At 46.2% G+C, this 12,916-nt stretch overlaps 1 protein-coding gene across 3 annotated transcripts in view; it reads left to right on the forward strand.

Moving 5' to 3' along the window:
* wdr59 (WD repeat domain 59) overlaps window positions 1-12,916 on the forward strand; it is a 115,369-nt gene that overhangs the window by 85,851 nt on the left and 16,602 nt on the right. For 2 of the 3 annotated variants that reach the window (XM_068049673.1, XM_068049674.1), the window contains 4 exons: window positions 1,761-1,873; window positions 4,106-4,253; window positions 5,067-5,139; window positions 6,853-6,976. In XM_068049673.1, the coding sequence (XP_067905774.1) occupies window positions 1,761-1,873; window positions 4,106-4,253; window positions 5,067-5,139; window positions 6,853-6,976 (458 nt within the window). Of the gene's footprint in view, window positions 1-1,760; window positions 1,874-4,105; window positions 4,254-5,010; window positions 5,140-6,852; window positions 6,977-12,916 lie in introns of those variants that run through there. The other variant, XM_068049675.1, reaches the window with a different exon arrangement.

The raw sequence follows: 12,916 nt of genomic DNA on the forward strand, positions 1-12,916 counted from the left end.
AGTTGGGGCTATTTTATTAGCATGGATAGATGATTGGTTAACATGATTGTATTGAATGGTGGAGCAGACTTGATGGGCCATATGATCTACTCCTGCTCCTATTCCTTGTGTTCTTGTGTTTCCCATCACTGTTCTGCATCATTATTTGCCAATATTGTTGTCCATTTTAGTTTCCCAAATTCTATTCTAAGGCCCTTCAAATCAGCTTTTCTCCAATGTATTACCTGGTCTTTGTCATGCTTTAGTCCTTCTCAATTATTATCTTTAGACCATATTATATAATGGGCAGTATTGCCTAAATGTCCCCCTACTTTTATTTCTCTTAATTGCTGTGGTTCATTGTGCATTCGTAGAGCCAGGAGCGAATCCTATTAGGTGGTATGTGGGCTACCTCTGTTGAGATTTGATCTCTTATGATCTTTTATCTGTCATATATTTCTGTCGTACTGATGGCTTTTTTTACTGCCATATGTTATCTCTATTTAGTACAGCTACTCCATCTCCTCTTTTTCTCTCTCTACCTTTTCTAAATATGTACCACCCTGCAATGTTCAATTCCAGTCCTGATTTTCTGTAGCCATATCTCAGTAATCCAGACTATATTGCCTCTAGTGCCCTATTTTATTATGGACACTGTGAGCATTACTCTTCCTGCTGTTTGATACTTTTTACTGACCCAGCACATGTATATATTTTGAACTAAGGACTGTGGGGAGATTTCTCACTTCTGTGTCCCCAGGCAAGCAGTGGAAGCACACACCAGGGAACTCAATTTCTAGCCTGTGATGTACTTCCCACTAATTTTAACAGGTAGAAAATTACTGGCAGGGCTGTATACTTTCTGCCCTGTACTCCCTGTCCATGCTTGGAAGCCTGAAGTGGAATATCCGACCACGCCCTGACAACCCTTTTATTGTTTGAATTAATCCATGAAGTGTTGTATAATAGATTGTTAGGTCACACATAAGGAATTTGCATCCCATTAGTGGCTTCCTTCTACTCAGCAAGATTCCACAGACAGCAATGAGGAGCTAATCTGCAGCTAATCTGTTTTGATGGTGTTGGTAAGGGATAACTGTTGGCCAGGACACCAGGAGAATTCTCCCTCACTTCTTTGAATAATGTCAGGTAACCATTTACATCCACCTGAGAGGGCAGATGGGACCTCGGTTTAACATCTGATCCGAAAGACTGCGCCTCTAACAGCAAAGCACATCCTCAGCACTGCGCCAAAGTGTCAGCATATTTTGTGTTTAAGTCTCCATAAGGCCTGAACCCATGACCTTTATGACTGAGGCAAGAGTGCTAAGTCTGATATTTATGAGCTCTTTCTTCTATCTTCAGTGTGATGCAATTGAGATTTGACGCACCATCTCCTACTCTGTCCCTTCATTTCCTGGGAATTCCTTGCTCCCATTCTAAGGTTTTAAAATCCAACGTTGGTACCATCTAATCTTCTCAATCTTTGTGGTGTCCTGCAATCCGCACCTTGGCTTTTCACCTTGGTACCTCGATTTATTTTTTAACCTACAAGCACAATAACAGTGAGGTCCTTAATCTACAAGCAATTAGCTTAGAATCCTTGATTTTAAGTAACAAAGTGAGAAAATGGTTCTATTTTAATATTCAGTTCAACCAGGTAACTTGCAGCTGGACAAACTAATCCTGCTCTCTCTGTGTGGTTCAATCCAGAGTGTATCTCTAGGTTTTCCTAACCCTTGGTACTTATTAATTTTAGTATATATTTCCTTGTATTCTAGGTGTGGTCTCTGGCTGCTGTTGCCACTAACTCCTTCCTCAGTCCCCATCCGGACCCCGACATGGAGACGCCATGGGCGCGACATCCATTTGGCCGACAGCTCCTGGAGTCGCTGTAAGATTGATTTGGGTAGCACCCCTAATTGAGGATTGTGACAAACTGTACAGGAATCGAGGGCCTGGTTTGTCCAAAATAGCCTGACACCTGTCTGTGAATCTGAGAAATTCCTTGGAAACTATGTTAAATGCAAGAAAAATCAAAAACTTAATTTTTGAAGAACTTTATGAACGAAGTGTGGTGTCATGCTCTAATTTGTCAGTACTGAGGCCTTCTGCAAACCCGTTTGCTGTTTTACCCTGCTTGATAGAAAGATTTGCATTTATTTAGCACCTTTCAGGACCTCAGGATATTTGAAAGTGCTTTTCAGGCAATGCTGTACTTTTGAAATATAGTCACTACTGTAATGTAAGAAATGTGACAGCCAATCTGCACATAGCAAGGTCCCACAAATAGCAATGTGATAATGATCAATTAATCTATTTTTAGTGATGTTGATTGAGGGATAGATATTGGCCATTACACCAGGGATAACTCACTTATTTCCTCAAAAGAGTGCCATGGGATCTTTTATGTCCACTTGAGAGATACCTTGGTTTAATATCACATCTGAAATACGGCCCCTTGAAGAGTGCAGCAGTTCCTTAGATTTTGTGCTCAAGTCTCTGGAGTGGGGCTTGAACCCAAGACCTTCTAACTGAGACTTCTACCCCTGAGCCATGACTGACACCGTCATTGTGTTTTTGTTAGGACTGGAGCACTGATGTTGAAAGTAGGGACATCAGTGGGAGCTCAAATATTGATAATTCTTCTAAATGTTTGGAATTTCACCATGATCTAAATTGCTATGCTAATATTGACTCATTAAAAAAAATCTCCTGCCCTCCCAATTCGGTGCTGTCCGTTGGGGGAGGATCTGGCTTGTGGATATCTCCACAATGATTGACCTGAAGGTGTCCTGCTTTGCAGAGTTGAATAGATCCCCCTTTCCTCACCCAAGGATGGACATGAGATTCTGTGCTGTTGCAAGGCTGTTCATCCAGAGGCAGTTGATTTTAAAGGTGGCCACATTCAGCAACATCAGATTTGAAGCAAGGTCCTGTGAATACAAGTGTGTCTGATCTACTGCCAAAGTCATCAGTCTCTGAATGGCCTGTCACTTGAGCCATTCCTTTCCTTTTGCACTGCCACTTCAAGGATTGCAGCTTCCCCTGCATTGTACTTCTAGTCATCAGAATCAATAGGAATTGGAAGGTAGAAAATGTAACTCTGCTGTTCAAGAAAGGAGGGAGAGAGAAAACAGGGACATTATGGGCCATTTAGCCTGGCATCAGTAGTATGAAAAATGCTAGAATATGTTATTAAGGACATGGTAACAGGGCACTTGGGAAATCACTATGGTTAAACAGTCAATGTGTTTTCTGAAAGGGGAAGTATGTTTGACAAATCTATTAGTTGAGGGTGCAGCTAGCAGGGTAGATAAGGGGGAATGAGGGGATGTTGTATATTTGGATTTTCAGAAGCGACACCCACATCCCATGAAAGAATAAAAAAGCAAAGGGAATAAGGAATATGGGGATAGAGAAGGAAACGAGATGATGTAGAAGTTCAGCCATAATCTTTTTGAATGGCATAGCAGGCTCAAGGGACCACATGGTCTACTCCTGCTTCTGTCTCTTGATTTCTTGTACACCAAGATCTGTCAAGACCTCACTTGATTTAACAATGAAAGGAGTTGCTGTGTTTTATATATTTCAGTGGGAGGATGAACTAGATGGGCAAATGCTCATCTTGATCTGCACTTGTACCTTTGTGATTTTATTAAGCTGACCTGGATAGTGTGCAGCATAAGTTGTTTATTGTAGTTGCATTTAAAATTCCTTAAAACTTTTTTTTTTAGAGATACAGCACTGAAACAGGCCCTTCGGCCCACCGAGTCTGTGCCGACCAACAACCACCCATTTATACTAACCCTACAGTAATCCCTTATTCCCTATCACCTACCTACACTAGGGGCAATTTACAATGGCCAATTTGCCTATCACCTGCAAGTCCTTGGCTGTGGGAGGAAACTGGAGCACCCGGGGAAAACCCACGCAGACACAGGGAGAACTTGCAAACTCCACACAGGCAGTACCCAGAATCGAACCCGGGTCCCTGGAGCTGTGAGGCTGCGGTGCTAACCACTGCGCCACTGTGCCGCAACTGTTAATGAATAAGAAAGGCCAGGTTCCACCTCCTGTGCTGCTTTATTGACCTATGTTTAACTGGTTCTGTTTTTCTTCACAGCCTGACTCATTACAGCACAATACATGATGTTCAGACTCTAGCCATGCTATGCAGTGTGTTTGAGGCCCAGTCCAGGCCTCAGGACTATGGCAGCATAGGACAGCAGGTCTACCAGCGCACTTCTACCTCTACTCCATTTTTACACTATGTAAGTGTATATTTACTGCTAGCTTGGTCTGGGGTGTGTGCCACATTCTGATCCTATTTTTAATTGCACTGTATAAATGTAAGTTGGTACTTTTGGAGCCAGTGCGACAGCTGCTCTCTACTGGCCACGGTAGCTTGAGTTAGAATAGTCCTAATGAAATCCCCATGCCAACTAAATGGACTGATGGAGAGACCAAGATGCTGGTGGATGATTGTGCAACTGTTCCTTACCTGCTTACCTTGAAGTGTTGCTGATGTCCTGATTGTGTTGAGTCCACCTGGGGTCTGATCTTTTAGTGAGCACACTTCTGGCTGTTGAGAGATGATGGCAGTGAATGCTTTGGGTCAAGAAAGCACCTCCAGCCCATCAGACACAGTTCCCCTGAGACTGCTGGGTCCAGGACCCCCAAATATCCCGACACAGCAGTGCTTAAACTTCCCGCATTAATTGCATATTCACCATTCATTGTTGCTTGGATGTGCTGGCAGGGGTATTTATTTGGGGCAGGGTGGGCATAGTTCTGTCTGTGGTACTGTAATTATTAAGTTTTATTGGGGCAATGAAGGATTACATTTTCTTTTGGGGTGGGAGAAGGGGTAAAAAGCAAAATCTCTTTTTTGTGGCAGTGAAGGGGTTAATTCTCTTTATTTGGGGCAAGTGGATTGAACATCGTTTCATGTTATCTGCATTTTCTATGTGGCCTAAGTTCAAGTTCTGATTAGCGGGTATCCATTGAACATTTGTAAACTGTTTGCAGCAGTGTTTCCACAGCCCTGCTCTGAACAGTACTTGAAAGTTTCTCTGTTCTCACAGTCAGGCTATGCCTCTTCAGGATCCTACTCAAGCACATCTGAAACTATTGTCTGGTCTGCTGGATGGAACATAGGTAAGGCAGTCCCGAAAGAATGGGGCAATATAAGCAGATGGCTGGGACATAAAGCTGTCCTGACTGAACAGGTCAGTGGGTGGATGAACAGGGTGTCCTGTGGACAGTAGGAATGCGATTTACGATCATACGAATTAGGAGCAGATGTAGGCCATTCAGCCCGTCGAGCCTGCTCCGCCATATAATAACATTATGGCTGATCTGTTTCTGTCTCAAATTCCACACTTCCATCTACGCCCAATAATCTTTGATTCCCTTGCCCAACAAGAATCTATTTACCTCCGCCTTAAAAATATTCAGTGACCCCGCCTCCACCACCTTCTGAGACAGAGAGGTCCAAAGTCGCACAACCCTCTCGGAGAAAAAAATTCTCCTCAGCTCTGTCCTAAAAGGGTGACCCCTAATTTTAAAACAGTGCCCCCTTAGTTCTGGACTCCCCCACAAGAGGAAGCATCCTTTCCACATCCACCTTGTCAAGACCGTTCAGGATCTTATATACTTCAATCAAGTCTCCCCTCACTCTTCTAAACTCCAGTGAGAACAAGCCCAGTCTGTCCAACCTTTCCTCATAAGACAACCCGCTCATTCCAGATATCATTCTAGTAAACGTCCTCTGAACCGCCTCCAACGCATTCACATCCTTAAATAAGGAGACCAGAACTGCACATAATATTCGAGATGTGGTCTCAACAATGTCCTGTATAGCTGAAGTATAACATAATCAACAGGAGGTTTCTGCAATGGAGGAAAACAGCAGAATAGATTAAAGCACTCTGCTCTATCCCATGGTACATCAGAGTAATCTTGACAACACCCGCTGTATGCTACAGTATATCGTGTAATCTCTACAGCACCCACTCTATCCTACAGTATATACTGTATGCTACAGTATATCCCACTCTATTTTACAGCACATCAGAATGTAATCTCTACAAAATCCACTCTATTCTTTGTGCAGATACCACCTCTATTTTTAATATCTGTATTTCAGGAAATGTGGGCTACTGTAGCCACCAAATGTAGCACAAGGTGATGTAGTTTCACAATATCATGATTAATGCTGCTTGCTGACTGTTCCTATGATATTTCAGAGGACCTCACCACATGAATCAGTGGATATTTAACCTTTAAACTTCAGCCATTACAGTGGCTTATTCCAGACTTGCATGCGTTGCCATTCATAATCACCAATAAAAAACTTAGCTCATTACTGCCATAATTTGCCAGGCAAATTAATTTTTCAAAATTAGCCATGTCTTTGGGGTTAATGGGAACTGAATTCTGGAGTTGATTACAAGGCTGTGAAGCATTAGGTGTACTCAGATGATGTTAATCGCGTGGTTTGTGATCATAATCTGTACCTACTGATTTTGAGGTGCAGTCTGTAACCCAGTGCAGCCCAGTTTTTAGTATTATTATTGAGCCTGGCGTCCTCAGCCAGGGACGTGCTAATAAGCCACCGCCTGATCTTATACTGCTGATGTCCATTTCACTTGCAGTATGAACTGACTCCGAGTGTTCAATTGGGATGAAGTAACATCATGAATGTCTGCATTATGGCCCCGAGCTCTTAATGTTTGACTATATGCCATTGACGTGTGCAAAGCTTTTTGGCTCGGTAATGATATTGAGGGTTTTCACGCCTCACCCGGTAGATGATTGCCATACTGGCTACAGTTAATGTATAATAAATACACCAACACACTGTTTCAGTGGGCCGGGAATCAGAACACCTCAACTCTTGGTGCTGCGAGTCACCAGATGACTATCGTTATGGAAACCAGATCTACACTGATCCAAAAGAACGAGAGAAGGAGCAACATGAAAAGAACAAAAAGTAAGTGCACATGCTTTACCCGCCTCTATATGGTATAAAACAAATATGGACACATCTGGTAGCCAATCATTTAAGCTTTGGGTTTTCTCTTTTTTTTTCAAGAAAGGTCTTCCTCCTTCTTACCAGCTTTAACTCCTTACTGGGATCCAGTAACACAACCCTAGTCACTCAATATCTATTTTACCATGAAGGGCATCATAGGAAAGCCCAGTCCTGCCCTCATACTGTCCGTATAGGTGCACTTCCCAGAAGGAGTTGCTGCATATTGATCAGATGCAGGGGCCTTGGTCAAATATTTGCTCCCCCTGAAATGGCACTGCTGAGGCCAATTGTAGCACTTCTGGCAGAAGTTTGTTAGTACAGCCCAGGTATCAGATCTGATTCCATGTTGGTCTCTATGGTTCAGCTACTTGCTGGGTAAACTAGCCCTTAGTGCTGTGACCTTTTTGGGGGGAGACAGAAAGAAAGATCAGAGGTCTGGATAATGCATTGTGCCTTTAATTCTGGTCATTTTCCATTGGGCTGGAAGTGATTTGGTGGGAGACTCAATGGATGAAAATAAGCCATTGGGGATTAAAAAGAGTTGGAACCACCGTGGTTCCATGCTGCTTCAATTCGTATGCTTTTCCTGGATTTTGTTAGTATAGTGTAATTCATGTTCCCCTGCACCCCCTCCCCTACCCCCCTGCAGCCCCCTACCCAGCTCCCCCTCGCACCCCCTTCCTTCCGCCCCTTCCCACCGCACCCCTCCCCTTCGCACCCCCTTCCCCCCACCTCCTCCCACCGGCATCCACCTACCCCTGAGCAGGGGCCCTAACAACCCCACTGCCTTGTGGGTGTCTCGGGAGAGACCAAGGCTAAGGGAGTAAACCCTAAAAGAAAATCCGGAGCGGAACCCCGAAGGTGGTCATGTGTCACCTTTGGCATGTTTTCGGCAGTTCCTGCAGCCATACTGGTGCCAAACGTCGTGCTCTGCACTCCTTTGGATCACACCAGAAAGGCCGAGAGGGGGATTTTGACGCTTGGGCAACTCACGATCTCCATACATCCGCCCAGGCATGCACCATGGAGAGGTCACTTCATAGTCGCCTCACAGCGACCAAAATAACATGGAAGGCAGCAGTTACGGGTTATAAGTCCAGCTCAATTGGCATAGAGATTGGGCGCCACGGGTTGCCTATGTCGGTGGGAGAGGTCATCGCATCTCACTGGACAGCTACCGCCCGCCTCAAACCGGGCAGCCCCCGGTCAGTAAGGTTCTGTCCCGCCACAGTCCACCTGCTTCAATGGGTGCTTGAAGCTCAGGGTCATTGCCCGACAAATGGACTGTAACACCGCACCAAACAGCACGACAAAAAAAGGAAAGAAGGTACCAGCCTTTCGTTTTGCAAGCTGGAATGTCAGAACTATGTGTCCTGGCCTGTTGGAAGACCTTACACAAATCAACGATTGTCGGAAGACCGCCATCATTAATAACGAGCTCAGTAGACTCAATGTGGACATTGCAGCACTTCAGGAGACACGCCTCCCTGCGAGCGGATCTCTATGAGAGCAAGACTACACCATCTTCTGAAAAGGTGGGGATCCTGAAGAACCAATACAGCATGGAGTGGGCTTCGCCATCAGAAACTCTTTGCTCAGCATGATAGAGCCACCTTCAAATGGCTCGGAACGCATACTGTCCATCCAACTGTTCACCGCCTCTGGTCCAGTCCACCCACTCAGCATCTATGCTCCGACACTCTGCTCCTCACCTGAAGCTAAAGACCAATTCTACGAGGAACTCCAGAATATTAGTAGCATTCCCAATACTGAACACCTGTTCCTGCTGGGGGATTTTAATGCCAGGGTTGGGGCCGACCATTACTCATGGCCATCCTTTTTTTTTTCTATTCATTCATGGGATGTGGGCGTCACTGGCTATGCAAGAATTTATTGTCCATCCCTAATTGCCCTTGAGAAGGTGGTGGTGAGCTGCCTTCTTGAACCGCTGCTGTCCATTTGGGGTAGGTAGACCCACAGTGCTGTGAGGAAGGGAGTTCCAGGATTTTGACCCAGCGACAGTGAAGGAACGGCGATATAGTTCCAAGTCAGGATGGTGTGTGACTTGGAGGGGAACTTGCAGGTGGTGGTGTTCCCATGTATTCGCTGCCCTTGTCCTTCTAGTTGGTAGAGGTCGCGGGTTTGGAAGGTGCTGTTGAAGGAGCCTTGGTGCATTGCTGCAGTGCATCTTTTTATTAAAGTTTTATTTTATTTATTTAGGGATACAGCACTGAAACAGGCCCTTCGGCCCACCGAGTCTGTGCCGACCATCAACCACCCATTTATACTAATCCCATATTCCTTCCACATCCCCACCTGTTCTTATATTCCCCTACCACCTACCTATACTAGGGGCAATTTATAATGGTCAATTTACCTATCAACCTGCAAGTCTTTTGGTGGTGGGAGGAAACTGGAGCACCCGGCGAAAACCCACGCAGACACAGGGAGAACTTGCAAACTCCACACAGGCAGTACCCAGAATTGAACCCGGGTCGCTGGAGCTCTGAGGCTGCGGTGCTAGCCACTGTGCCACATCTTGTAGATGATACACACTCCTGCTACTTTGCGTCGGTGGTGGAGGGAGTGAATGTTTGTAGATGGTGTGCCAATCAAGCGGGCTGCTTTGTCCTGGATGGTGTCGAGCTTCTTGAGTGTTGTTGGAGCTGCACCCATCCAGGCAAGTGGAGAGTATTCCATCACACTCCTGACTTGTGCCTTGTAGATGGTGGACAGGCTTTGGGGAGTCAGGAGGTGAGTTACACGCCTCAGGATTCCTAGCCTCTGACCTGCTCTTGTAGCCACGGTATTTATATGGCTACTCCAGTTCAGTTTCTGCTCAATGGTAGCCCCTAAGATGTTGATAGTGGGGGATTCAGCGATGGTAATGCCATTGAATGTCAAGGGGAGATGGTTAGATTCTCTCTTGTTAGAGATGGTCATTACCTGGCACTCGTGTGGCACGAATGTTACTTGCCACTTATCAGCCCAAGCCTGGATATTGTCCAGGTCTTGCTGTATTTCTACACGGACTGCTTCAGTATCTGAGTAGTTACGAATGGTGCTGAATATTGTGCAATCATCAGCGAACATCCCCACTTCTGACCTTATGATTGAAGGAAGGTTATTTATGAAGCAGCTGAAGATGGTTGGGCCTAAGACACTACCCTGAGGAACTCCTGCAGTGATGTCCTGGAGCTCAGATGATAGACCTCCAACAACCACAACCATCTTTCTTTGCACTAGGTATGACTCCAGCCAGTGGAGGGTTTTCCCCCTGATTCCCATTGACCTCAGGTTTGCTCGGGCTCCTGGATGCCATACTCGGTCAAATGCTGCCTTGATGTCTGAGTGGCCCTGGCGGAACCCAAACTGAGCGTCACTGTGCAGGTTATTGCTAAGCAAGTGCTGCTTGATGGCACTGTTGATGACACCTTCCATCACTTTACTGATGATTGAGAGTAGACTGATGGGGCGGTAATTGGCCAGGTTGGACCTGTCCTGCTTTTTGTGTACAGAACATACCTGGGCAATTTTTCACATTGCTGGGTAGATGCCAATGTTGTAGCTGTACTGGAACAGCTTGGCTAGGGGCACAGTAAGTTCTGGAGCACAGGTCTTCAATCCTATTGCCGGAATATTGTCAGAGCCTTTGCAGTATCCAGTGCCTTCAGTCATTGCTTGATATCAAGTGGAGTGAATCGAATTGGCTGCAGTCTGGCATCTGTGATGCTGGGGACTTCAGGAGGAGGCCGAGATGGATTATCAACTCGGCACTTCTGGCTGAAGATTGTTGAAAATGCTTCAGCCTTATCTTTTGCACTGATGTGCTGGGCTCCTCCATCATTGAGGATGGGGATATTTGTGGAGCCACCTCCTCCAGTTAGTTGTTTAATTGTCCACCACCATTCACAGCTGGATGTGGCAGGACTGCAGACCTTAGATCTGATCCGTTAGTTATGGGATCGCTTTGCTCTGTCTATCGCATGCTGCTTACGCAGTTTGGCATGCAAGTAGTCCTGGGTTGTAACTTCACCAGGTTGACACCTCATTTTGAGGTATGCCTGGTTCTGCTCCTGGCATGCCCTCCTGCACTCTCTTCATTGAACCAGGATTGGTCTCCCGGCTTGATGGTAATGATAGAGTGAGGGATATGCCGGGCCATGAGGTTACAGATTGTGGTTGAGTACAATTCTGCTGCTGCTGATGGCCCACAGCACCTCATGGATGCCCAGTTTTGCATTGCTAAATCTGTTCAAAATCTATCCCATTTAGCACGGTGATAGTGCCACACAACATGGTGGATGGTATCCTCAATGTGAAGGCGGGATTTCGTCTCCACAGGGACTGTGCGGTGGTCACTCCTACCAATACTGTCATGGACAGAAGCATCTGCAGCAGGCAGATTGGTGAGGACGAGGTCGAGTATGTTGTTCCCTCGTGTTGGTTCCCCCACCACCTGCCGCAGACCCAGTCTAGCAGCTATGTCCTTTAGGACTCGGTCAGTAGCGGTGCTACCGAGCCACTCTTGGTGATGGACATTGAAGTCCCCCACCCAGAGTACATTTTGTGCCCTTGCCACCCTCAGAGCTTCCTTCAAGTGGTGTTCAACATGGAGGAGTACTGAGTCATCAGCTGAGGGAGGGCAGTAGGTGGTAATCAGTAGGAGGTTACCTTGCCCATGTTTGACCTGATGCCATGAGACTTCATGGGGTCCGGAGTCGATGTTGAGGACTCCCAGGGCAACTCACTCCCTATTGTATACCACTGTGCCACCACCCCTGATGAGTTTGTCCTGCCGGTGGGACAGGACATACCCGGTGATGGTGATGGGAGTGTCTGGTACATTGTAAGGTATGATTCCGTGAGTATGACTATGTCAGGCTGTTGCTTGACGAGTCTGTGGGACACCTCTCCCAACTTTGGCACAAGCCCCCAGATGTTAGTAAGGAGGACTTTGCAGGGTCGACGGGGCTGGGTTTGCGGTTGTCGTTTCCGGTGCATAGGTCGATGCCGGGTGGTCCGTCCGGATTCCTTCTTTTTTATAGACTTTGTAGCGGTTAGATACAACTGAGTGGCTTGCTAGGCCATTTCAGAGGGCATGTAAGAGTTAACCACATTGCTATGGGTCTGGAGTCACATGTCGGCCAGACCCGGTATGGACAGAAGATTTACTTCCCTAAAGGGCATTAGTGAACCAAATGGATTTTTACAACAATCGACAGTGGTTTCATGGCCATCATTAGACTAGCTTTTAATTCCAGATTTATTAATTAAATTCAAATTCCACCTTCTGCTGTGGTGGGATTCGAACCCATGTCCCCAGAGAAATACCCTGGGTCTCTGGGTTACTAGTCCAGTGATAATAGCACTACGCCACCGCCTACCCCTGCCTTGGGCGCTATGGCATTGGAAGGATGAATGAGAATGGACAGAGATTGCTTGAGTTGTGTACCTATCATAACCTCTGCATCACCAACTCGTTCTTTCACACTAAACCCTGTCACCAGGTTTCTTGGAGGCACCCAAGATCACGTCGTTGGCACCAGCTGGACCTCATCGTCACAAGGTGAGCCTCTTTAAACGGCGTTCAAATCACACGCAGCTTCCACAGTGCGGACTGCGACACCGACCACTCCTTGGTGCGCAGCAAAGTTAGACTCAAACCAAAGAAGCTGCATCACTCCAAGCAGAAGGGCCGCCCGCTCATCAACACTAGCAGAATCTCTCATCCACAGCTCTTACATAAGTTTCTAAATTCACTTGAAAAAGCCCTTCAGACCACTTCTACAGGGGATGCAGAAACCGAGTGGGCCCACATCAGAGATGCCATCGATGACTCAGCAATGACCACCTATGGCAAACGTGTGAAGCGGAATGTAGACTGGTTTCAATCTC

This window comes from Heterodontus francisci, chromosome 17 (assembly GCF_036365525.1).
Source record: "Heterodontus francisci isolate sHetFra1 chromosome 17, sHetFra1.hap1, whole genome shotgun sequence".
NCBI lineage: Eukaryota > Metazoa > Chordata > Chondrichthyes > Heterodontiformes > Heterodontidae > Heterodontus > Heterodontus francisci.